The sequence below is a fragment of the Halichondria panicea genome, chromosome 9 (assembly GCF_963675165.1).
Source record: "Halichondria panicea chromosome 9, odHalPani1.1, whole genome shotgun sequence".
Lineage (NCBI taxonomy): Eukaryota > Metazoa > Porifera > Demospongiae > Suberitida > Halichondriidae > Halichondria > Halichondria panicea.
The window spans coordinates 6,303,072-6,325,497 of NC_087385.1; the positions used below are offsets into that span (position 1 = coordinate 6,303,072).

The 22,426-nt window shown below is 44.8% G+C and overlaps 6 protein-coding genes and 1 long non-coding RNA gene across 10 annotated transcripts; 4 read left to right on the forward strand and 3 right to left on the reverse strand.

The window, feature by feature from the left end:
• The first annotated feature begins 924 nt into the window (after positions 1-924).
• On the forward strand, positions 925-7,052 carry LOC135340669 (uncharacterized). Its single transcript, XR_010396421.1, has 3 exons — positions 925-1,112; positions 1,964-6,649; positions 6,723-7,052. It is a non-coding gene; the product is annotated as an uncharacterized LOC135340669 (long non-coding RNA).
• An 824-nt stretch (positions 7,053-7,876) lies between these two features.
• LOC135340663 (radial spoke head 1 homolog) lies at positions 7,877-9,297 on the reverse strand. The gene is made up of 6 exons (XM_064536996.1): positions 9,132-9,297; positions 8,954-9,067; positions 8,765-8,870; positions 8,367-8,593; positions 8,235-8,309; positions 7,877-8,104 (listed from the first exon to the last, which is right to left on the reverse strand). Exons 1-6 carry the CDS (start codon positions 9,180-9,182, stop codon positions 8,018-8,020), a joined length of 660 nt encoding a protein of 219 aa, XP_064393066.1. The 5' UTR covers positions 9,183-9,297; the 3' UTR covers positions 7,877-8,017.
• A 77-nt stretch (positions 9,298-9,374) lies between these two features.
• LOC135340659 (uroporphyrinogen-III synthase-like) lies at positions 9,375-10,996 on the forward strand. 3 transcript variants are annotated; one of them, XM_064536988.1, is made up of 7 exons: positions 9,375-9,523; positions 9,645-9,756; positions 9,906-10,037; positions 10,145-10,219; positions 10,277-10,449; positions 10,590-10,685; positions 10,750-10,996. In XM_064536988.1, the coding sequence occupies exons 1-7, from the start codon at positions 9,428-9,430 to the stop codon at positions 10,870-10,872; spliced, it is 807 nt and encodes a 268-aa protein (XP_064393058.1). In that variant the 5' UTR covers positions 9,375-9,427; the 3' UTR covers positions 10,873-10,996. The 3 variants fall into 3 exon arrangements, with proteins under 3 accessions (XP_064393058.1, XP_064393060.1, XP_064393059.1); XM_064536990.1 differs by having other exon boundaries at positions 10,590-10,693; positions 10,750-10,845; XM_064536989.1 differs by lacking the exon at positions 10,590-10,685.
• Positions 10,944-15,161, reverse strand: LOC135340622 (DNA-directed RNA polymerase III subunit RPC2-like). Its single transcript, XM_064536938.1, has 4 exons — positions 15,029-15,161; positions 13,791-14,912; positions 11,443-13,604; positions 10,944-11,207 (listed from the first exon to the last, which is right to left on the reverse strand). Exons 2-4 carry the CDS (start codon positions 14,910-14,912, stop codon positions 11,078-11,080), a joined length of 3,414 nt encoding a protein of 1,137 aa, XP_064393008.1. The 5' UTR covers positions 15,029-15,161; the 3' UTR covers positions 10,944-11,077.
• On the forward strand, positions 15,141-16,812 carry LOC135340662 (trafficking protein particle complex subunit 4-like). The gene is made up of 5 exons (XM_064536995.1): positions 15,141-15,400; positions 15,578-15,752; positions 15,884-15,987; positions 16,190-16,316; positions 16,603-16,812. The coding sequence occupies exons 1-5, from the start codon at positions 15,229-15,231 to the stop codon at positions 16,691-16,693; spliced, it is 669 nt and encodes a 222-aa protein (XP_064393065.1). The 5' UTR covers positions 15,141-15,228; the 3' UTR covers positions 16,694-16,812.
• Positions 16,691-20,318, reverse strand: LOC135340643 (retinoblastoma-binding protein 5 homolog). Its single transcript, XM_064536968.1, has 13 exons — positions 20,260-20,318; positions 20,174-20,199; positions 19,817-19,989; positions 19,580-19,720; positions 19,357-19,456; positions 18,557-18,628; positions 18,407-18,501; positions 18,238-18,354; positions 18,011-18,164; positions 17,681-17,836; positions 17,528-17,631; positions 17,366-17,453; positions 16,691-17,125 (listed from the first exon to the last, which is right to left on the reverse strand). Exons 1-13 carry the CDS (start codon positions 20,276-20,278, stop codon positions 16,850-16,852), a joined length of 1,521 nt encoding a protein of 506 aa, XP_064393038.1. The 5' UTR covers positions 20,279-20,318; the 3' UTR covers positions 16,691-16,849.
• A 1-nt stretch (position 20,319) lies between these two features.
• LOC135340653 (GDP-fucose protein O-fucosyltransferase 1-like) lies at positions 20,320-22,313 on the forward strand. 2 transcript variants are annotated; one of them, XM_064536980.1, is made up of 6 exons: positions 20,320-20,528; positions 20,579-20,682; positions 20,768-21,063; positions 21,143-21,338; positions 21,519-21,746; positions 22,019-22,313. In XM_064536980.1, exons 1-6 carry the CDS (start codon positions 20,402-20,404, stop codon positions 22,220-22,222), a joined length of 1,155 nt encoding a protein of 384 aa, XP_064393050.1. In that variant the 5' UTR covers positions 20,320-20,401; the 3' UTR covers positions 22,223-22,313. The 2 variants fall into 2 exon arrangements, with proteins under 2 accessions (XP_064393050.1, XP_064393051.1); XM_064536981.1 differs by having other exon boundaries at positions 20,579-20,673.
• Positions 22,314-22,426: the final 113 nt, after the last annotated feature.

The window sequence follows — 22,426 nt, forward strand, 5'->3', positions numbered from 1 at the left end:
AGGTTTGCCATGGGTTGCTAGGGGGAGCTGGGGAGCGTGGAGTGGGGGTAGGGGTCAATCCTCACTGGTGTGTCGGTGTCGTAGAGCGGGGGGCTGGACTGGCCTTAAATGTGGACTGTAGAAGTTGCAGGCGTGGCTAGTGGGTACTGCCTAGTGGCCATAACCGGATGCTTAAAATGAAACTTAAAGCACCATTTTATGATTGTTGCTTTGCCCATAACCAATGAACTATAAACTCATCATAACATGCATGTTGTATAAGTATCGTCTTCTAGTCTTAGGATCAGTTAGATTGAATCAGATACAGAACTAGTTGCATTTTGCATCGCTTATAGCTATATAGCTTGCATGCTCACACCTAGCTATATATAGTTTGCATTCGCTTTAAAGCTATTAAAGTGGCTTAATTTACATGCTTATAGCTAGTGGCTTAGTTAGCATGCTCATAGCTAGTGGCTTAGTTAGCATGCTCATAGCTATTATATAGTAGCTTGTAATTTGTATGCTCATAATAATATAGATCTAGTGGCATAGTAATAATAGCTAGACATAGTATAATAGTAGCATAGTAATATAGCTTCATGTAGTGGCTTAATTTGTATGCTTGTAGCTAGTGGCTTATACTCCGGGTTAGCTAGATATATAGATCATAAATCTAGCTAGAGTTGAGTGGAATTACAAAACCCTTTGGTAGGTTTGGTTTTGTAGTTCCGTTCATTGGTTTGAGTGGTAGGCATATTTCATGCATGGTGTCAAAGGGTTTCTGCGGCTGAAGGATGGCACTAGCTGCTACCTAGGCTGCATATGTGCCTGTAGCTTCACATGAGGTCGTACCAGGTAACCCTGTGACATGCATCGGTGGGGGGAGACCTGGGTGATGGGGGCTAGGGGGGCTAGGTGGGGGCAGGGGGGCAGGGGGTAGGCGGTTTTAATATAGTTGCATGTGGGGGTTACTGCGGGGGTAGGCAGTAATATAGTTGCATATGGGAGTTACTGTGGGGGTAGGCAGTTTGAAGTTGCATACTTAACCGATCGAGAGCACTGCCGTGTCCCGGATTACCACCAACTTCCCCAAATATAATTGCAACACTGGAGTGACATGATGGCATAAAGTGAGTGATAATAATGCCTTGATCGATGGTGGCTGTAACATATTGTTACTTGATGATTGTCGTATGCATAAGATGCTTCCTCCATCGAAGTACTGGCAATTCTTTCAAATGTATATGGTCTTTGTACCATATTCGTAAGATGCCTCTTGTCAAGTGCCTTTATTAACACTGCATTTCCCCAATTAAGTGACAATTCTTGTCAACTTACTGTCTAGGTACCATTGTCTTATTGACAGTATAAGATGCCTTCACCAAGCATCCAATTAAGTGGCAATTCATTCCAACTTATGGTCTAGGTACCATTGTCTTATTGACAGTATAAGATGCCTCCACCAAGCATCCAATTAAGTGGCAATTCATTCCAACTTATGGTCTAGGTACCATTGTCTTATTGACGGTATAAGATGCCTCCACCAAGCATCCAATTAAGTGGCAATTCATTCCAACTTATGGTCTAGGTACCATTGTCTTATTGACGGTCTAAAATGCCTTCACCAAGCATCCAATTAAGTGGCAATTCATTCCAACTTATGGTCTAGGTACCATTGTCTTATTGACGGTATAAGATGCCTCCACCAAGCATCCAATTAAGTGGCAATTCATTCCAACTTATGGTCTAGGTACCATTGTCTTATTGACGGTATAAGATGCCTCCACCAAGTCCAATTAAGTGGCAATTCATTCCAACTTATGGTCTAGGTTATTGACGGGTATAAGATGCCTCCACCAAGCATCCAATTAAGTGGCAATTCATTCCAACTTATGGTCTAGGTACCATTGTCTTATTGACGGGTATAAGATGCCTCCACCAAGCATCCAATTATGGCAATTCATTCCAACTTATGGTCTAGGTACCATTGTCTTATTGACGGTATAAGATGCCTCCACCAAGCATCCAATTAAGTATCGATCGATTGATACCACCATTATCATTGGACGCTACTGACTGCCGGAAATGATCCTTCTCTGCCAAGGCCACACTCTCACAGCTCCCAAGTTCTAAGTTCTGTCTGGTCAGTAAGTGGTTTGGTTCTACTCCCGTTTGAGTACTCACATTGATCTGTCAAGCTGAGTAAGGCTCCGGCCGCTCTGTGGTGAGTAAGGCTCTGGCCTATGCTCTGTGGTGAGTAAGGCTCTGGCCTATGCTCTGTGGTGAGTAAGGCTCTGGCCTATGCATATGGTTCTCTGTGGTGAGTAAGGCTCTGGCCTATGCATGGTGCTCTGTGGTGAGTAAGGCTCCGGCCTATGCTCTGTGGTAAGGCTCCGGCCTATGCTCTGTGGTGAGTAAGGCTCTGGCCTATGCATATGGTGCTCTGTGGTGAGTAAGGCTCTGGCCTATGCACATGGTGCTCTGTGGTGAGTAAGGCTCTGGCCTATGCATATAGTGCTCTGTGGTGAGTAAGGCTCTGGCCTATGCATATGGTGCTCTGTGGTGAGTAAGGCTCTGGCCTATGCATATGGTGCTCTGTGATGAGTAAGGCTCTGGCGTATGCATATGGTGCTCTGTACTGTGATGAGTAAGGCTCTGGCTGAGTAAGGCTCCGGCCTAGGTATCTCTCAAAGTCACTGCACACTGTCTGGTCTTAAGTGATCTATACTGACTGTGTGGTATTGACCGATGCAACAACTGACCGCAACCCTCTGGTTGTGGTGATATGAATGGTGTGGCCCTATTAACAACTAAGAGGTGGCCCTAACAAAGGTGGCCCTAACTAACAACAGAGGTGGCCCATTGATTCTATCGATCCACGACAGAAACCTATGTTCCCAGTGCCTCAATGAGGAGCTGAGCAGGATGTGGAGCGGGGCAAGTGGCAGCAGCTGGATCCACCACCATCTCCATCATCCCATCTCTCAACCAAGACACTCTGATCTTCTCCATCTCTGCTGGAGTCCCTATCCACTCGGGGGTGTTCATCCCAGCTGAAGAAGGCTTCGGCCTCGCAGCTGAGTCTCCTGTCCATGCACTCATGGCAGGGGCGGCTCTGTTCACTCCCAAAGGCTTCGGCCCGGATCGGAGCACTGTTCTCTCATGTTCACCGGCCCTGAAGGGGTATGTGATCATTGTGTACATTCACTCCCAAAGGCTTCGGCCTGAAGGCTCTGATGTTCACCGGCCTCTCTGATCTCTGCTGGAGTCCCTATCCACTCGGGGGTGTTCATCCCAGCTGAAGAAGGCTTCGGCCTCGCAGCTGAGTCCCCTGTCCATGCACTCATGGCAGGGGCAGGCTCTGTTCACTCCCAAAGGCTTCGGCCCGGAAGCACTGTTCTCTCGTGTTCACCGGCCCTGAAGGGGTATGTTAATCTCATTGTGTACATTCACTCCCAAAGGCTTCGGCCTGAAGGTTCTGATGTTCACCGGCCTCTCTGATCTCTGCTGGAGTCCCTATCCACTCGGGGGTGTTCATCCCAGCTGAAGAAGGCTTCGGCCTCGCAGCTGAGTCCCCTGTCCATGCACTCATGGCAGGGGCGGCTCTGTTCACTCCCAAAGGCTTCGGCCCGGAAGCACTGTTCTCTCGTGTTCACCGGCCCTGAAGGGGTATGTTAATCTCATTGTGTACATTCACTCCCAAAGGCTTCGGCCTGAAGGCTCTGATGTTCACCGGCCTCTCTGATCTCTGCTGGAGTCCCTATCCACTCGGGGGTGTTCATCCCAGCTGAAGAAGGCTTCGGCCTCGCAGCTGAGTCCCCTGTCCATGCACTCATGGCAGGGGCGGCTCTGTTCACTCCCAAAGGCTTCGGCCCGGAAGCACTCTTCTCTCATGTTCACCGGCCCTGAAGGGGTATGTGTTAATCTCATTGTGTACATTCACTCCCAAAGGCTTCGGCCTGAAGGCTCTGATGTTCACCGGCCTCTCTGATCTCTGCTGGAGTCCCTATCCACTCGGGGGTGTTCATCCCAGCTGAAGAAGGCTTCGGCCTCGCAGCTGAGTCCCCTGTCCATGCACTCATGGCAGGGGCGGCTCTGTTCACTCCCAAAAGCTTCGGCCTGGAAGCACTGTTCTCTCGTGTTCACCGGCCCTGAAGGGGTATGTGTTAATCTCATTGTGTACATTCACTCCCAAAGGCTTCGGCCTGAAGGTTCTGATGTTCACCGGCCTCTCTGATCTCTGCTGGAGTCCCTATCCACTCGGGGGTGTTCATCCCAGCTGAAGAAGGCTTCGGCCTCGCAGCTGAGTCTCCTGTCCATGCACTCATGGCAGGGGCGGCTCTGTTCACTCCCAAAAGCTTCGGCCCGGAGGCACTGTTCTCTCATGTTCACCGGCCCTGAAGGGGTATGTGTTAATCTCATTGTGTACATTCACTCCCAAAGGCTTCGGCCTGAAGGCTCTGATGTTCACCGGCCTCTTTGATCTCTGCTGGAGTCCCTATCCACTCGGGGGTGTTCATCCCAGCTGAAGAAGGCTTCGGCCTCGCAGCTGAGTCCCCTGTCCATGCACTCATGGCAGGGGCGGCTCTGTTCACTCCCAAAGGCTTCGGCCCGGATCGGAGGCAGCACTGTTCTCTCATGTTCACCGGCCCTGAAGGGGTATGTGATCATTGTGTACATTCACTCCCAAAGGCTTCGGCCTGAAGGCTCTGATGTTCACCGGCCTCTCTGATCTCTGCTGGAGTCCCTATCCACTCGGGGGTGTTCATCCCAGCTGAAGAAGGTTTCGGCCTCGCAGCTGAGTCCCCTGTCCATGCACTCATGGCAGGGGCGGCTCTGTTCACTCCCAAAAGCTTCGGCCCGGAGGCACTGTTCTCTCATGTTCACCGGCCCTGAAGGGGTATGTGTTAATCTCATTGTGTACATTCACTCCCAAAGGCTTCGGCCTGAAGGTTCTGATGTTCACCGGCCTCTCTGATCTCTGCTGGAGTCCCTATCCACTCGGGGGTGTTCATCCCAGCTGAAGAAGGCTTCGGCCTCGCAGCTGAGTCCCCTGTCCATGCACTCATGGCAGGGGCGGCTCTGTTCACTCCCAAAAGCTTCGGCCCGGAGGCACTGTTCTCTCATGTTCACCGGCCCTGAAGGGGTATGTGTTAATCTCATTGTGTACATTCACTCCCAAAGGCTTCGGCCTGAAGGCTCTGATGTTCACCGGCCTCCTCTATCTCTGCTGGAGTCCCTATCCACTCGGGGGTGTTCATCCCAGCTGAAGAAGGCTTCGGCCTCGCAGCTGAGTCTCCTGTCCATGCACTCATGGCAGGGGCAGGCTCTGTTCACTCCCAAAGGCTTCGGCCTGGAGGCACTGTTGTTCTCTCTGACGTTCACCGGCCCTGAAGGCTTCGGCCGGGCATGTGTTCATGTTCATCCCAGCTGAAGAAGGCTTCGGCCTCGCAGCTGAGTCCCCTGTCCATGCACTCATGGCAGGGGCAGGCTCTTCTGTTCACCCCGATCTGAAGAAGGCGGCCAGACCATCGGCCCCACAGCAGAAGGTGGACTTAGCCATGGGTTTTACAGACGGGGAAAGGGAATTGTTCATATGGTATAGCTGTTGGTGTACACAGCGATTATGTAATAACACAATGCTTAACCGTCTTATTCTTCTGCCCCCAGGAACATTTAATGGATCTTTCTAACGAGCGGACTGATCTGTCATCATATGGACTGGTAAAGAGTTACTTCATTAACTATGTGTGCATATTCTGATGGGATGTGATTACATTCTGATGGCTAAAAGTCACTTCTCCAAGATCTCTTTTGGTGTATGAAGTATCCTTATAATGATGCGTTTGGCTTGATCTTTTTATTATGAGAAGTGTTCATACATCTTGGTTCCATGTGCAACATCCAATTCAGCCTCTATATAGGCCATAGATTCAACTGCTTTTACACAATGTGTATGCTCCTATTATTTTTATGCAGACAGATCTGAAGATAGAAAGACGAGACAATATACAATTATGGTGGGAACATTTGTATTGGCTGACGTACAGCTTATGGAGTCACTGGCACAACCTGTCTACTTTAGCTGACCAAAAACTTAATTGTGAGGCAAAAAATACGATTCTATGTTCAGGCCCATACCGACATAGGAGCCGGGTTAATTCCATATTGATCTCACCAGGATCACTTAATTATATTTATCGTGGCAATCAAAACTATTGTATACACTATATAGGACATTTTTCATTTTATCTGGTGCTTGGATCTTTCTTTCTTTTTCTAGAAGTTGAAGTAGCCATGACGTCATCAGATCTCTATACGTATACGTCTATACCTTGTGGTGAGAACACACAAAGGTCTTCGGTACAAAAGGATTGCCGGTGTATGTAAGTGTACGTATGGGGGTGTGCTAACAAAGTAGTGTTCCATTGAACCCTCCGCACTTGGAATACGGTGGTTTGTAGCAAATAATAACTAGTATATCCTTTCATTAAATTCTGGTGTTAACACGATGATCCTTGTGTTTGCATGTGTATTTTCAGAAAGTGGTATACACAGTGATTATGATAACAAAATGCTTAACTGTTTCTGCTAGCTGCCCCCATACAGGAAATGAATCTTCCTAACGAGCGGACTGATGGACTGGTAAAGAGTTAACAACGTACTGGTAACTGCATAACATGTACACACCACACACACACACCACACACACCACACACCACACACACACACACTGACAGGACATGGACTCTTTGGCTCGTAAGTCAACCCACACAGTGACAATGAACAAGACCGCCTCCAACACAAGTCACAAGAGTAAGGCCACGATCTCAGCAATGATTAATAGAACAAAGTTGGTGACCTAGCGTTATTTTAAAGACAATTCAGCCTGGGGACGAGGATAGCTCAGTCTATGAAATTTTATGACCCATTTTGGCTTTATCTTTTGAATATTTTCGTAATTAAGAAGATCGTAATTAAGATCATAACATTTTTGGGTTCTATAATAATTAATGCATGCATATCCTGTTATAAGCCATGGATTCAAATGTTTTTACAACATGTATAATATACATGTAACATGCCTCCACAGCAGACTTCTATTTTATGCAGATCAGATATCTGAAGCTCTACATTGCACTCCACGAGACAATAATAATTATGGTGGGTATTAACACTATTGGTTGATAACAGAACTGACAATTCATTTTTAGAGGGAAAATAATGTTCAGGCCTACCATGTAACCAACACAGGGGCAGGGTTAAATTGGGTGGATTATCTTTTGTTCTATGCAATCGCTCTTCTTAGCTTGAAAGCTTCCATTGAATTTAAGGTTTTAACATAACGATCCTTAATTGTGTGTTTGCGTAAGTACTAGCCTCTCAACTAACTGCGAGCTACATAATTATTATCTGTGTACTTAAAATAATGGTCTGACTCTTAAGCCCCTCCAAAACCAACTGTAAGCTATAGATCTATTATGCTGCTTGTACTATTTTATCCCAGGAAGGAGGGGGGGGGGGTTATAACATCTTTCAACAGCCATAACTTTAGTACCGTTGATCCATTAATGTATAGACAAATTAATGGCATATAATTAAGAACATTACAGTTTAGTGAAGTATAATTCATTTTTATTGTTGCAATCTGTGCTAATGCCTCTCAGCATGTTTTGCTTCGCTCCAAAAGTATGTAGTGTTTAATATTCGTCTTTGTATAATTAATTTTGTGTTACGAAATACGTTTGAATTCCATACAGTGTTATACAAGACAAGCTGTAATACAAGTGGAACAGATCGTATGGCTGGCTTGATATAATCATCGAGGATAGAAGCTAGTATTGTGCATGTCTTGTCAATGAATAATTAAAAAGGGGATGGATTTGCAAAGAGGTCAGAGTTCACAATGGCTGTATTGCTATTGAAGGAAGTCGCTGACAATACAGGATGTAAGATTTACCACATTAATACAATGCAGTGGAACATAATAATAAGTTGCAATTGCTTTGAAAGCTATAGTTTGATGATGTAGTTCTTATTTTGGAGTGGAGAACACTTCAGCTCCCCTCCACCTCACAGTGGTGACCGCTGGGACATCTTCGTCATCATTCTCCTCAACCGGCTGCAGTGAGGAAGAGAGGCGGAACACATTGTCAAAAAGTATACACGTATTCATCAAAGGGACAGAGGCAAACATTGATTAGTCTAGGATATTACTGATGGGGTAGAGTATATACATGTACATGACTTACTGCAGCACTTTCCAGAAAGTAGTCTCCATTTTGCTGACATCCAACACTGAATGTGTACTTGCCAGCCCCGTGAGGCTGTAGTATTATATAGTATTATAAAATAATTGATGTATACTTTGCTCAGCTTCTCACCTGGTCTGCAGTAAAGATGCCCTTATAGCTGTAGTTTGAAAGTATGATCTCTCCAGTGCCTTCTCTCCGTCCATTCAACCATGCTCCCCCGTACTTTGCCCCGGAGCTGGCATACGTGTAGGTCCCTTGGCCGTGTCGAAGGTTATTGTTCCACTCTCCCTCATAAGTATCTCCATTACTATAAGTGTACGTCCCAAAACCATGCTTCAGATCTCCCTCCCATTCACCTGGAAAAACAACACAATTTCAGGCTCTATTAGACTTGCAATTTCTGCTGAAAAGATTCTAAATTAGTCTTACAATTTTGTCGTAAATGGCAAAACAATGAGCCATGACCATTTACATGTGTGCACACTCTACTGTACTATACACCTGTGTGAGAAGTAACAATAGTGTACCTTCATACTTAGATCCGTCTGGGTAATGAAAGAGACCTTGACCATGCTTCCTATTCTCCTCGTACTCTCCAATGTAGCGGGCTCCTGACTTGAACTTGTATGTTCCCTTCAACATTAATTTACATGTATTCAAAATGAAATCATTAACTGTATTATTATGTTCCTCATATTAAACAGGAATGAGCTTACCTGCCCATTTCGCTTTCCACTGGCATAGTATCCATCGTACACATCTCCATTAGGGAGCTCAGCCAGTCCTTTACCATGACGCTCTCCACCCTCATTCCTCTCACCCTCATAGCTCTGGATAAATGTCAGCAGTATGTGTGAATTGTACTAATCACTAGGTTCTGAGGGAATAACTCACTCCAAGATTGGGACCTTGGTCCTCCATATCTTCTGAATCAATATCAGACATTGTGTAAATTCAATCTTCTGTTCACTTATCTTCAAAGAGCTATATAATACAAAGCCAATTTTTATTCTGATCTTTGTGTTTGCTTGAGTTGCCAGTAGCAACAACACTCACACACAAGAGGGGGCGTATTTTCATTGACGTTAGGGGAAAGGTCGTTGTTAGAACGAAAACCTTTGTATAGTCTATAGACGATCCTTTCCCTAAACAAAATGCAACAATTTCTATAGGCGATCTTTTCCCGATTGATGGCTTCTGCAGATGGTTCTCTTGCTGTAGCTGCTCAGAGCAGAATTGCAGTTCTCCTGAGAGCTCCAAAAGGACCAGAGGACCCTTATTATAATGTAAGTGAACCAACTGCTTCAGTTAAAGTGGTATCCATTCTGCACACACAGTACATCTGTGACGACAATAATTTATTTCGTTGTTGTATATTCAATAAAACCGTGCGTGTATTCCCACTAGGCATTGTCAGTTGCTGGTTTCCAGTCTGTTCACTTCATACCAGTCTTGCATTATGAGCACATGAATCAGGATGAGCTACAATCTGATATACTGAGCAGCGACAAATTTTCAGGTGACATTACGATTTTATAAACCTCAATTCAGTAATTCTAACAATTGGTATAATCTTTCTTCTGCATAGTATTTGTTCCTCGTTACCAATGTAATGTATAGCTGTATCAGTTTGTTGTACTTAGCTACTGACATTGGTTGATAGTGCAGGTATTGTGTTCACCAGTGGGACGGCGGTTGAGGTGTGTGTCTCTTCCCTCACTGAGCACGAGAGGGGCAGGGTGACAGAGAGGTGGAAGCAACTACCTGTGTTCGTTGTGGGCAAAGCTACTGCACAAGCTGGTAAGCGTGAGAAAATATAACCTCAATCGTTCTCTGTTGGTGGATGTGTTCAATGGGATAATCGAATCCTTGTGTTTGGGCCTCACAGTAACTTCTCCTCATTATAGTCAGAGGGCTTGGTCTGAGTCCTACCGGCTCACACAGTGGAAATGCTGAGACACTGAGCAAGCTGATCATTGAGCGTAAGTGGCCCAAACTGTTTACCTTTACTTTTAGTCGTTACTTCTGGTATTATTCAGATTTCTGCCCTGGTGTGCCCACCAAGCCACTACTGTTTCCCTGTGGTGCCCTGAGGAGAGAGACACTCCCCGTGGCACTGGAGGGAGCTGGTCTACCCCTCAAGTGCCTCGCCTGTTACAAGACACTCCCTCACCCCGACTTACAGGGCAGACTGAGAGAGCTATCTCCACAGGTTACACTAGTGTGTGTGTAGAACTTAGGTTGACATATCTCGATAACAAATACTCATAATAATCATAGTGCAATGGATGGAACAGAAAACATCGGTGTCACTGAATATATCGTGACACCGATGTTTTCTGTTCCATACAGGCAGAGGTGGAGAGTGTGTGGGTGGTGTTCTACAGTCCTTCAGGAGTCAACTTTGCTCTGGATTGTGTACTAAAAACATTCAAGTCTGGATTTAAGGCATGCATGTGAAATAATGTGTTCTGTGTATTCGCTACATTTACATGCTCCCTGACCATTGTAGGTAGCTGCGATTGGTGCTACTACTGGTGACAGTCTGAGCAAGGCTGGACGTAGACCTGATGCAGTGGCCAAGCTACCCAACCATGACTCACTAACTGAAGCTATCCTCGAATGCTGTATATAATTATATAGTTCATGATAAATTCAACTTTTATAGTGACAATTTATTTTTATAACAATTAATTTGTACATCAATCAAAGAAAAAACAACAGCAATTATTTTGATAAATAAATATTTGTTGAACACATGATCACATAATTATGAGCAAAAAAATTCTAGGGATTATAAGTACAAATGAATGGATTCAAGTAACTAATATGGCATGTGATTAGTCCATGTAGTTAGTGAGTGAGATACGGGGAACAATGTTCATAGACTGGAGCTCTTGAAAGAGAAGCTTGCAAGCATAGGGTATCTTGAGTGATGAGATCTCACCAGACGACTTACAGTAATGGCACCTGCAAAGGGAAATATATTATCAAACAATGTTCTGTCAAAAAGCAATTCGGAATGAACTCAATTTGAACTCAATTTGAACTCTCAATGTATATGCACACAACACGGATATATAAAGGCTGGTCATCATTATGCATTATAGGCAATAAGTATTTCTAAATGCAATCAAAATAGGTATGCAATCAAAATAGGTATGCAATCAAAATAGGTATAATAATTATAGCTATGTCAACTCACCATCCTGAATATCCGAGCAGTCCACACTTGCCACACACGTCGACCTCAAAGCTGTCACTGGAAATCATGAGTCTCTCGAGGAGGAGCATGCTGGCCCCGTATCCAATCAAACAGTCCCTCTCCATCTCGCCCAGACGTAGACCACCCTCCCTCGAGCGTCCTTCCGTCGGTTGCCTCGTCAGAACAGCACGTGGGCCTTTAGAGCGAGCGTGCATCTTGTCCAACACCATATGCTTCAGCTTCTGGTAGTAAACCGGGCCAAAGAAAACGTACACACTTAGAGGCTCTCCAGTGATTCCTGAGGTGAGGTAGTCCTTCCCAGCGTAATTGAAGCCGTAACGAATGAGGTCAGCAGATATATCCTCTACTTTGTCTCCACCAAACGCAGTACCGTAATGAAACTTTCCATCGAGAACACCAGCTTTTCCGGCAAGCAGTTCAATGAGTTTCCCCACTGTCATACGAGAGGGGAAGCCGTGGGGATTCATGACTATGTCAGGACAGATCCCAAGATCATTGAAAGGCATGTCCTCTTGATTGGCAATCATCCCACACACTCCCTTCTGTCCGTGTCGACTGCTAAACTTGTCTCCAAGTTCCGGCCTCCTAGTAGATCGAAGGAGCATCTTGATGAGGTACGACTCTTCAGTGTTTGAGGTGATGAGTACACGCTCCATGGAGGCCTCAGTGGGTCCCTTGTACGACTGTGGTGTATCTTTGTACTCCAGAGTACCAGGCGTCTGCTGCTGCATTGACTGTGTGGCAAGGGGCACAGATTTGTTCACCAGGATTTGCTTGTTTTGGATTCTCTCTCCGGGTGCACAAATTCCATCCTGGTCCAGAACGGAATGTCTCCAGATTGGCTTCCCCGTATCTGCTTCTCGACTCGGACCCATAATTCGATCGTACGTCTGGTTGGCATAGCGTTTCAGTGAGCACGTCTGCTTACGATAGACAAGGCATCGACCAAAGCCACGATCGAGAGAGGACTTGTTGAGAATGAGAGCATCTTCAATGTCGTAACCACTGTAACTCATGACTGCAACGGAGGCGTTTTGACCGGCTGGCAATTTATCAAACTGTATCAAGTCGATCGTTTTCGATTTGACGAGGGGAGCTTGGGGGTACACGAGTAGGTACATGATCGTGTCGATACGATTGAGTTGGTTGTAGGCAATGGTACCCATGGCTTGCTTGCCCATAGCACACTGATAGGTGTTTCGTGGTGACTGATTGTGGTGGGGGTATGGGATGAGACCAGCACACACACCCAGAATCGTGAACGGCTCTATCTCGAGATGAGTTGTGCCCTCGTAAATCTCAGACTCATACAAGGCGATATTGCAATCGTTTTCCTCATTCACATCGAGATACTCCACCAGGCCTTGACGGAGGAAATCTTCAAATTCCATTCCATTAGAGAGCATTTTAATGTGACCCTCTGTCACACGCGGCTTCCAGTTCTCCACAATAATGTACGGCCTACAGACACGCCCACCATCGGACGCTATGAACACACACCTCTGTCGATGATTGGGGCATATTGAAACAAATTCGTTAAGTCGACCAGATCGTCTCATGAGTCTAAACATGCGAATGAGGCGCTGATAGTCCGTAATCACGCCTAGAATGTTCCCGTTCAGAAAGACAATGTACACCGAGGGAAGACTCAGTTCCTCTCCAGACAGATACTGGATATCTTCAACGCCGAGGTTAAACGCCAATCGTTGAATTGGACCCTCCTCTTGATCGGTGGTGATGTGAGTCATGAGAGCCAGGTTTTTCACAAGACCGCAAGCTTCTCCTTCGGGAGTGTCTGATGGGCAGAGCATGCCCCATTGTGAGGGTTGAAGAGATCGAGGTCCACTCACTTTACGCGTTTTTTCAAACTGACTGGATATCCTGGTCATGTGACCGAGAGCGGAGATGAAAGAGAGACGTGTGAGTACTTGAGTGACTCCAGAACGATCCATTTTGAACCGCTTGACAGACCAGTTGCCAGTGGAGATGGCGTTAGCTAGACCGTTGGTAATTTGATCCTGACGCATGTGGCGTACTATGTCGAAGACTTGTGTACGTTGCTTAGGGATAATCTGATCAGCAATTCTTTGTAGCTCTGAATTAAACTTCTTGAATAGATCTTCAAAGAGCAATGCCACAAGCTGTAGGAAAAGATAAGAGTATAAAATTAATAATGACAGAAATAGTCACAGTGGTAGTGTAGAGCGTGGTATTACACAATAATTAATTATGCGTATTACTTATTAATTATTAGCAAGCCAGCCAGTTAAGGTAACAAAATTCACATCTCAGTATAATTATTAATAGATAAAATTATTGCCCCTCACCTGACCAGCGAGCTCAAGCCTCTTGTTGCCATAGTAATCCCTGTCGTCCAATCGCACTTTATCCTCCTGGGCCTCGATCACCCTCCGCAACATGAGCGCCAGGTACACACACTTCATCCGAAAGTTGTACTTAACCACCGGAACATGAGCCAACACAACTCCTGCCAAAATGTCCACGGCTTCATCAACCTTGGACTTGTGCTTCGACCAAGCCGTGCGTCTTGCTTTTCCACCGAGATACTGCAGAGCTTGCATTTGAGTGAACACCTTCAGGTTGGCACATTCTTCGAGAGAGGGAGCAAACGACGAAAGAATGTCTTCGCCACTTCCGACTAGTTGAACAATTTCTTGATCAGAAACAACACCCATGGCTTTGAAAAGGACAACAACTGGTATGTTCTCAGCAAAGGAGTTGTGCTTAAGGTAGTATCTGCCGCCCTTGGAGATGAGATTTGTGCGACTCTTTCGCTCGTGTGTGGAACTAGTTACAGAGCACTCGACTACACCCTTTCTATCAACATCGACAATCATACGATTCTTTGAGAGCTGCTCTTGAATGAGAATGACTTTTTCAACTCCTCGCACAACAAAATAACCTCCTGGATCAATCGGGCACTCGTTCAGCTTTGCCAACTCTTTAGGTGACTTCCCTGTCAAGATACAATTGGAGCTCCTGAGCATGATGGGCATTCGTCCAATGGGGAGAGCCTTGCGAATGACTCTCTGCGTTCCTCGGGTGTACTCAATATCGACTGTGATTGGAGCAGCGTAGGCCATGTCTCGGAGACGACACTCGTGAGGGGATATGGGTTTGGTTACGTTGAACGACTCCTCTACGTCTGGGTTACCCACGGATATATTGAGGTACTTGAGGTAAAAATTAGGGTCAGCAATCGACGTCACCATCTCATTTGCTTTCATAATCTTCTTGATCTCGACGTTTATAAAGTAGTTAAACGAATCGATGTGCTGTTTCACGAGGCCTTTCACTTTGAGGAAGGCCGGCAGCAGTTTCCATTTGTCTCGCACGGTGTTAATGGGTTTGGAGAGGTCTTCGCCATTTTCGAAGAGACATTCTGGGAATAAAGAGCGATCTATCTTGTCTGGGTGGGGGGTCTCCATCTACAAGGGGGGGAGGGGCAGGTAGCATGACTTGCAGTATTCAATGGACTGTGATTGTATGCAGGATCATGAATCAGTGTGAGTGTGTGCATCACTGTAGCTAGTTTGGTACATACCTAGCATGTGCTGATTGCATGTGCTGATTGCATGTGTGTAAAGATGAAGAGACTGTTCAATAGCTTTTGGTAGTTCTTACTTTGCAGCAGCCATGTGGAGAGTGAACACGCCCATTTCCTGCAGGTTAGAAGGCGTGTCTGAAGCTCAAAGCTAGGGAGAGAAAGCTAAGAAACTGAAACACAACAGCTAGCTTGCTATCATGGGTATGAGTGTGTACGTGGTAAACAAGGCTGGAGGGCTTATCTTCTCCCACGACCAGCCCAGCCCCAAAGCAGAGGTGGAGACCACCTTCAACTACCCACTACGTATGGTCCTGGAGGAAGTGGATAGAAACATTGTGGTCAAGTTTGGTGAGCAGCATGGAATACAAGGTAAGCTTTCTGGAGTTGTTAACCTGTCTAATTGTCACTGTACTATCCACCATCTAGATAGTAGCCATCACACAGTGTCATATTTTAGCCTGCTACAGTATCTAGCTGTAGTTTTCTACATGTTGAAAACACTGTACACACGTATTAATAATGTGGCTACCTCCCTCACTGATACAGTTGGCTACTCGCTGACCTCAATCAATGGTACTGCACTAGCCAACAAGTGCCTTCCCGACGGCACCAATGCTATGAAAGTGATAGAAGACCGAAGCAAATACCCTCTGACCCTCAAATTCACCAGACTGAGAGTGTCCATCAACGAGAGGATTATGTTGCTCAGCATGCTTCACTCGTGAGTAGTCTTTTTACTGTTGAAAAGCACACTCCCAAACTCTACTAAAGTTAGTTGTAGCTAGGAGGTCTTGCGATTATGTATTTTGTCCGTCTCACACACCTTACCCTAAGCATAGTTTTCTTCTGCAGGATCTATGCCATATCAGTGAAGCTCTCTCCAGAGAAGCGTTCGTCTGGAATACAATGCCTTGAGGCCAATAACTTTAAGATTTACTGCTTTCAAACACTCACTGGTCAGTGCCCTCTATGCTCTAACCCTCTCCCCCTCTCTCTCCTTACTTTACTATTAATAGGAAAAAAAATTATTCCCTAGCATGCATTTAAATTAGTGTACATGATCAATATTTCTGTTGCGTACCACGACAGTTAAGTAAGCACTATACATTTGCTATAGTGATTGTGATTTCATCATACTTATCTCCCATCTCTCCTCAGGTGTCAAGTTCATTGTGATGGCAGACTCGACGCATCAGAAAGTCGAGGAGCTTCTGGCTAAGGTTTATGAACTGTATTCAGATTATGTCCTCAAGAACCCATTTTATTCAGTGGACATGCCCATCAGGTGGGAGCATTGTGATTGGCTGGGTGCAGTAGTACTGTTAGTTGTTGTCCTTGGCAGGTTTATTGAGAAGCAGAATTCCACTCATAATTATTGTGCTGCTCTGTCTTCCATTCTCGCCGCAAAAAAACCATTAACTATTAACTTTAAGATGCCTTTTTAGCCCTTTGAATGGCCTATCATCTGATGAGGACTATCTTATTATCTTATAATGAATGTGTTGCTGAATTTGTTAGCTTTTAGTATCGAATTATTCATCATCTCCCCCCCCCCCCCCCCCCCTGTACAGATGTGAACTTTTCGCATCAGGGTTGGTCAAGCTGTTGGACACTACTGAGAGAGACCAAAGAGGCAGTTATCAAGGAACAACTTCCGCATAAACAAAATGAATTGCTGTTTTTTATGTTTGCAATTGCACTGAAGTTATTATTAAATGGAATTTAACAAAGTACATGTATGCACAATGAACATGTATTAATATCATATATTATACAGTAGACTATAAGTTCCTTTGGCCTCATTGGATTTGCTGCCGATCAATTGTGAGCTTCTTCGATTGTTTGTTCATCACTAGCTTTTTCAGTCTCTATTGTATTTGTCTCCACACTTATCGGACCTTCAGGAACGCTGTCTTTGGGTGCATCAGTTACAAATGTACTCTCTTCTTGAGTGTTTGAAGATTCGAGAGATTTTATATCACAGTCTGTGACTTTAGGTACTTTTGGCTCAGGTGGTTTATCATCACTATCCCCCTCCACGGTAGGTCTCTTCCTGCTTCCATCACTGTCCACTGGGAGCTCATTAAGAGTAGGCTGTGTGTGTGTGGGGTGGGGTGGGGGTGGGGGTGTATGTGTGTGTGGGGGTGGGGTGTACATAGTAAACAGGAGTAGAATGTACTACACATATCTAACAGAGTAAAGATATTTTACTAAGTACAGGGGGTGGGGGTACAGCACAAGAGACATGTACACTGCAAGAGTATGAGTAGAAACTCTATTATAAGGTTTCACAATATTATATGTAGGAATAGCAACTATTGCATAGCCACTGACCTCTAGCTGACCCCATCCCGGTTCCTCTGGGTCTTCAATCTCTGGGGCCATCGGTAGCCAGTCCAATGCTCCTTCATCATCTTCATCACTGAGTATACGAGATATACTGATTAATACTTGTGCGTTCACAAACCAACTGTATCACATGATCATATGGTTTACCTGCTGCAAAATGCAGGAATGGGTTGTACTCCAAGCACATCAAAAGAAGACGCATCTTCTCCACCTTTGTTGCCATCCTTCATAAGTGTACTGTCTTCATCCTCCTAAAAAACAACAGATCCAATTATGGGTTAATGCTGAATTGTAACTGACAATATCGAATTCGTCCTCTTTCTCCACATATTCCTCGTTCTCGTCTAGTTCTCTGAAGTTGGGGGCGTAGGCACTCCACAGCTCCACGTGAGCCTGGGACCACACGTTGACCACGCCCGTTGATATGGAGAGGATGATCGGACGGACAGGGTGCCACTGGAGGGAATAGATTGTCAATGGGAGAAGTATATTAACGCCTGCAAATCTGAACTATAATTATTATGAAATAAATCGCGGTCAAAAAAGGCAAGAGCAGTATGCAAACATGTGTTAAATTTCAAATTTCAAACAACAAAGCATGCATGGCCACTCGACACTAATGTGACTCACGGCTATGTCGAGGAGTGTCTCTCCCTTCTGTCCCGTGAGCATCTTAGCGAGGGACCCGGTGGCCTTGTCCCAGATGTAGAGGGCGTGCTGTCGATGAGAACCAGCCACAATAAACTCACCATCACCCGAGAACATGCATTTCTTCCACTGAGTTCTGGAATGGAAATCAAAGCATCGATTCTCCGCTACAAACAGAATAGCCGCCACCCCCAAACACACACACATACCTGTTAACGAGGTCCTGTAGCCTCTGCAGTGCCTCCACCTCGTCCTCCGGTTGCTTCAACACTTCCTCAATATCAAATACTCGAATCACGCGGTCCGCGGAGTTCACCAGAAAGTTGCTATGACACAGATAAATACAAATCCTCATGCAATACTACACGTGGTACATACCTTCCTCTCCTGGCAAATTCAATGCTTTTAATGGCCGTTCCTGTCAGTTTAAAGGACTTGAGGACCTCGAGTGACACTGTGTCAATTATCAGCACCTGGATAGGATGACGGACAACCTAACTTGACCGATGGCTACCCCAATCCACACACCTTTCCTTTGGAGGAGCCAGTCACCACTCGGTCGCCACGACGATCAAACGACGCCACAATGTTTAACTCTGGCTGTAAATAGGTCAAATGGTGTCATCAAAAATCATATTTGAGAGATAAAGTATTTGGCAATTTGGCGATACCATGAATAATAAATAGCCCATGGTCCGAGGCCGAAAAATGACAAATTAGGGTCCTGAAAAAATTTTGAATTGCAATACATCATTTGAAAGGTCTCTTTCTAAGCTTTCAGAAAATCCTGAAATTTTTGACATTGGATCAATGATACTCAAGTTAAGGCTGTTGAAAGATGTTCAACTACACTCCGTTCAATTCAATAGTTCGGCGATTCTTTTGGCTGCCATAACTTGAAGTCTGTGGATCCAATGTCAAAAATTTTCGGATTTTCTGAAAGCTTAGAAAAAAATAGGTCAAATGGTGTCATCAAAAATCATATTTGAGAGATAAAGTATTTGCCAATTTGGTGATACCATGAATAATAGCCCATGGTCCGAGGCCGAAAACTGACAAATTAGGGTCCTGAAAAAATTTTGAATTGCAACACATCATTTGAAAGGTCTCTTTCTAAGCTTTCAGAAAATCCTGAAATTTTTGACATTGGATCAATGATACTCAAGTTAAGGCTGTTGAAAGATGTTCAACTACACTCCGTTCAATTCAATAGTTCGGCGATTCTTTCGGCTGCCATAACTTGAATTCTGTGGATCCAATGTCAAAATCGGATTTTCTGAAAGCTTAGAAAAAAATAGGACAGTAAGTTAAAGGAATATGGTTGCTACCTCTCCGTCGGTTGGTAATGGAGTGTGCTTGTACTCTCCACTCTCCTCTCTACTGACTAGCACAGGGACATTCTTCATCGGACACACAAGAAACACTTTCCTGTGGTGGATAGTTTCAATAGCAAACTTAAGGCAGGCTTTAGTATTAATCTTAGAGGATTTGTACAAGCAAATATTCTTCATTCATGCATTTAATTAATGACACACACTGGCTAGTTCTAACCAGTTTCTGGGATGGAACTGAGCCTTCAGAGCGGGTGATGGGAATCGGAACTTGTGATCAATCTCGCCTGAGGCAATGTCCCAGAGAAATACGTTCCAGTCTGTAGACGAACTGAGCAACTTCCTCCCACTCCTGCTCCAACTGAAAGGAAAAAAATGGCCACAGTTATTTAAAAGGCAAATTAGGAGGACATACTAAATTATAAGAATGACTTAAGGACATAAAACTCTCGCATACCTAAGAGATGTTATTGGGTGAATGTGTTCGCTGCATATTCTCGCTATTCCTCGAGTCATGAAGTCCCAGATGGCTATACGTCCATCGTTGCAGCCGACAGCTAGGAGAGTGCCTCGTCTATTGAAGGAGCAGGTCAATGCCTCACTACCAGAGTCGAGAATACCATCGTTGTGCTGCATGGGGTATAAGGTAGACAAGGCAGATCTTGTATCTGTGACGCAAGTAGGTAAGTAACGATGTATTAATGTATGCTTTTTAGACCTAGCTGTAGCTAGCTGGAGTCAGTTGAAGAGTATAGATTTAGATCTAGTTCAAATTCATGCAGTCACTAGATCTAGTACGGTTTATGGAGCTCACCTCAGGATAGCTTTGATCAACAGTTTCTGCATAGAGAAACAAACAAGGAGCATGCTAGATCTACTGTGAGCATGAATACAACTTACGCAGGAGCTCCAAATTCATTGTTTTCAGGTGGTAAAGATAGTCAAGATTTAAATCTAGATTTTAGTTACAAAGAGGGGTGGAGCTGCTTTACAAAAAATGTCCACCCCCCAAGATCTGAAGTCTAGAGTTGCAAGAGCCTAAATGATCATTCTGTGCAGGCTGTTGTTAGCGATGATGGTGCTCCAGGTAGAGTGGTATGGAGCAAGGGGAGAGAAACAGACTTACAAGTGGGACGATCGGGGGTACATCCTCTACTGCCCCTGCATGGGTGAGGATGGGAAAATTTGCTCTGATATAATGTAATGTTCGTTCCTGTAGGTCGGTTTGGAAACCAAGCCGCACACTTTCTGGGCTCGTTAGAGTTTGCCAAGACTCTCAACAGGACCTTTGTCATTCCACCGTGGAGGTCTTATGTACATAACGTAGGCATATACCATTGCAATCATGATAATACAGTCCTATTCATTCACACAGCTACCTTTTCATTTTTACAATCACACACACCAGAAAAATGTGCGTTTTACTGATTGGTTTGAATTGGAGCCAGTTCAATCCTATCACAAAGCTATTCTCATGGAGGATTTTCTGGAACAATTGGCCCCCACTCATTGGCCACCTTCTCAACGAACAGGGTACTGTTACAGGGCCACAGGGATGGCCAATGAGAACGACTGTGAAATGAAGTATGGGAATCCATTTGGACCGTTCTGGGAAGAACTGGGTGTAGACTTTGTGGACTCAAACTTTACCAGTCTTGGCTATGATGTACGGATGGATTTTGTTCGCAATCAATGGGAAACAAAGTAAGTTAATAATATTTCATCATTCGCTCTTGTATAAACTCTGAACTATTTTCATTTGCTTTTTACTATTCTTATTCAGATACCCAGCAGAGCAGCATCCAGTGATAGCATTGAAGGGAGCTCCTGCTAAGTATCCGGTACGCAAGGAACACAGACATTTGCAAAAGTATCTCAAGTGGAGCAAAAGGAAGTTGAACGAAGCCCAAGAATACATTAACAATACCATCGGAGACAACCCCTATATCGCCATTCACTTGAGGATGGGGAAAGATTGGGTACGGCTATGCTATTCACACTATATCTACTTGTTGTTAACATTACACTTGTGATTGTAGGATACGCTATTTCCCTTTATACATTTTGATCAGTGGGGGCGACTCAGTTTTAATGCAGGGAAGGACATTATGAACCTCTACCAAGGGTCTAATGACATGCTGACTCTGTTTTTGATGCAGGAAAAAGCATGTGAGAGTGCAGTTGGTCGAGACAGCTTCATGGAGTCTGGCCAGTGTTTGGAAGACATTCCTAATGCAAAGATAGACAAAGACGTCTGTTTGCCCTCCATGGAAGTGGTCAAACGACATCTTCTGGCACTACTGAGGAAGACGGGAATAAAGTCTCTCTTTGTTGCCTCTGACGTAGAAGCTGAGAAGTACAACATGCAGACATACATTGGTCGAAGAGTGAGTGAATGTACAGCTTAGTCTTATAACTATAGGAACTTAATGTTCACCAACACACCAGTACTTACTAAAGCGACAAGGCGATTCCTATAATTTGCCAGGTTGAAAAAGGAAGCTGCAACCATAGTTTAATAGCTTCCCAAATTCTCCTCTACTTCTATACCCACGGGCCCCATGCTTACACACCCACCCACCCACCCACACACACACACACACACACGCGCACACACACACACACACACACACACACACACACACACACACACACACAGTACGGTATCTACTATCTGAGCCCCCAGCTCCCTCAGCTGGACCTAGTGGTGATGAGCAAGGCGGACTACTTCATTGGAAATTGTGTGTCCTCATTCACTGCCTTTGTCAAGAGAGACAGGGACGTAAACAATAAGCCTACAGAATTCTTTGGTCTGGAACAGCTCAAAATCAATCATGCAAAGCAACAAAAAACTGAACTTTAGTGCAGTGATATATACTGTTTCAGCCCCACCCACACATTTTGCATGTAAACATGATAATAATGATATTCATTGGCGGCTTAGATCTAGATTATCTACCGAGAATGTGTTCAAAAGTTTTGTCTCTCTCTCTCTCTCTCTCTCGCTAGCTAGCTAACTTGAGCTTGATCTAGATCTCTAGTCCAAAATAATGCTCATAATTATTAG

Excerpts from the sequence above, each read along its gene's own strand:
- LOC135340662 (XM_064536995.1), top strand. The coding sequence starts at position 15,229 with ATGGGTATGAGTGTGTACGTGGTAAACAAGGCTGGAGGGCTTATCTTC. Across the intron at positions 15,988-16,189 it reads CTGCTTTCAAACACTCACTG|GTGTCAAGTTCATTGTGATG; the intron begins GTCAGTGCCCTC and ends ATCTCTCCTCAG. Across the intron at positions 16,317-16,602 it reads TCAGTGGACATGCCCATCAG|ATGTGAACTTTTCGCATCAG; the intron begins GTGGGAGCATTG and ends CCCCCTGTACAG.
- LOC135340653 (XM_064536980.1), top strand. The coding sequence starts at position 20,402 with ATGATCATTCTGTGCAGGCTGTTGTTAGCGATGATGGTGCTCCAGGTA. Across the intron at positions 20,529-20,578 it reads CCTCTACTGCCCCTGCATGG|GTCGGTTTGGAAACCAAGCC; the intron begins GTGAGGATGGGA and ends TCGTTCCTGTAG. Across the intron at positions 21,064-21,142 it reads CGCAATCAATGGGAAACAAA|ATACCCAGCAGAGCAGCATC; the intron begins GTAAGTTAATAA and ends ATTCTTATTCAG.
- LOC135340659 (XM_064536988.1), top strand. The coding sequence starts at position 9,428 with ATGGCTTCTGCAGATGGTTCTCTTGCTGTAGCTGCTCAGAGCAGAATT. Across the intron at positions 10,038-10,144 it reads CAAAGCTACTGCACAAGCTG|TCAGAGGGCTTGGTCTGAGT; the intron begins GTAAGCGTGAGA and ends TCCTCATTATAG. Across the intron at positions 10,220-10,276 it reads GAGCAAGCTGATCATTGAGC|ATTTCTGCCCTGGTGTGCCC; the intron begins GTAAGTGGCCCA and ends GGTATTATTCAG.
- LOC135340643 (XM_064536968.1), bottom strand. Across the intron at positions 19,721-19,816 it reads CACCCAATAACATCTCTTAG|TTGGAGCAGGAGTGGGAGGA; the intron begins GTATGCGAGAGT and ends TTTTCCTTTCAG. Across the intron at positions 17,126-17,365 it reads CGGGATGGGGTCAGCTAGAG|CCTACTCTTAATGAGCTCCC; the intron begins GTCAGTGGCTAT and ends ACACACACACAG.
- LOC135340663 (XM_064536996.1), bottom strand. The coding sequence starts at position 9,182 with ATGTCTGATATTGATTCAGAAGATATGGAGGACCAAGGTCCCAATCTT. Across the intron at positions 9,068-9,131 it reads ACCAAGGTCCCAATCTTGGA|AGCTATGAGGGTGAGAGGAA; the intron begins GTGAGTTATTCC and ends ACATTTATCCAG. Across the intron at positions 8,105-8,234 it reads ACTTTCTGGAAAGTGCTGCA|CCGGTTGAGGAGAATGATGA; the intron begins GTAAGTCATGTA and ends TCCTCACTGCAG.
- LOC135340622 (XM_064536938.1), bottom strand. The coding sequence starts at position 14,912 with ATGGAGACCCCCCACCCAGACAAGATAGATCGCTCTTTATTCCCAGAA. Across the intron at positions 13,605-13,790 it reads GGCTTGAGCTCGCTGGTCAG|CTTGTGGCATTGCTCTTTGA; the intron begins GTGAGGGGCAAT and ends CTTTTCCTACAG. Across the intron at positions 11,208-11,442 it reads CTGCTCGGATATTCAGGATG|GTGCCATTACTGTAAGTCGT; the intron begins GTGAGTTGACAT and ends TTCCCTTTGCAG.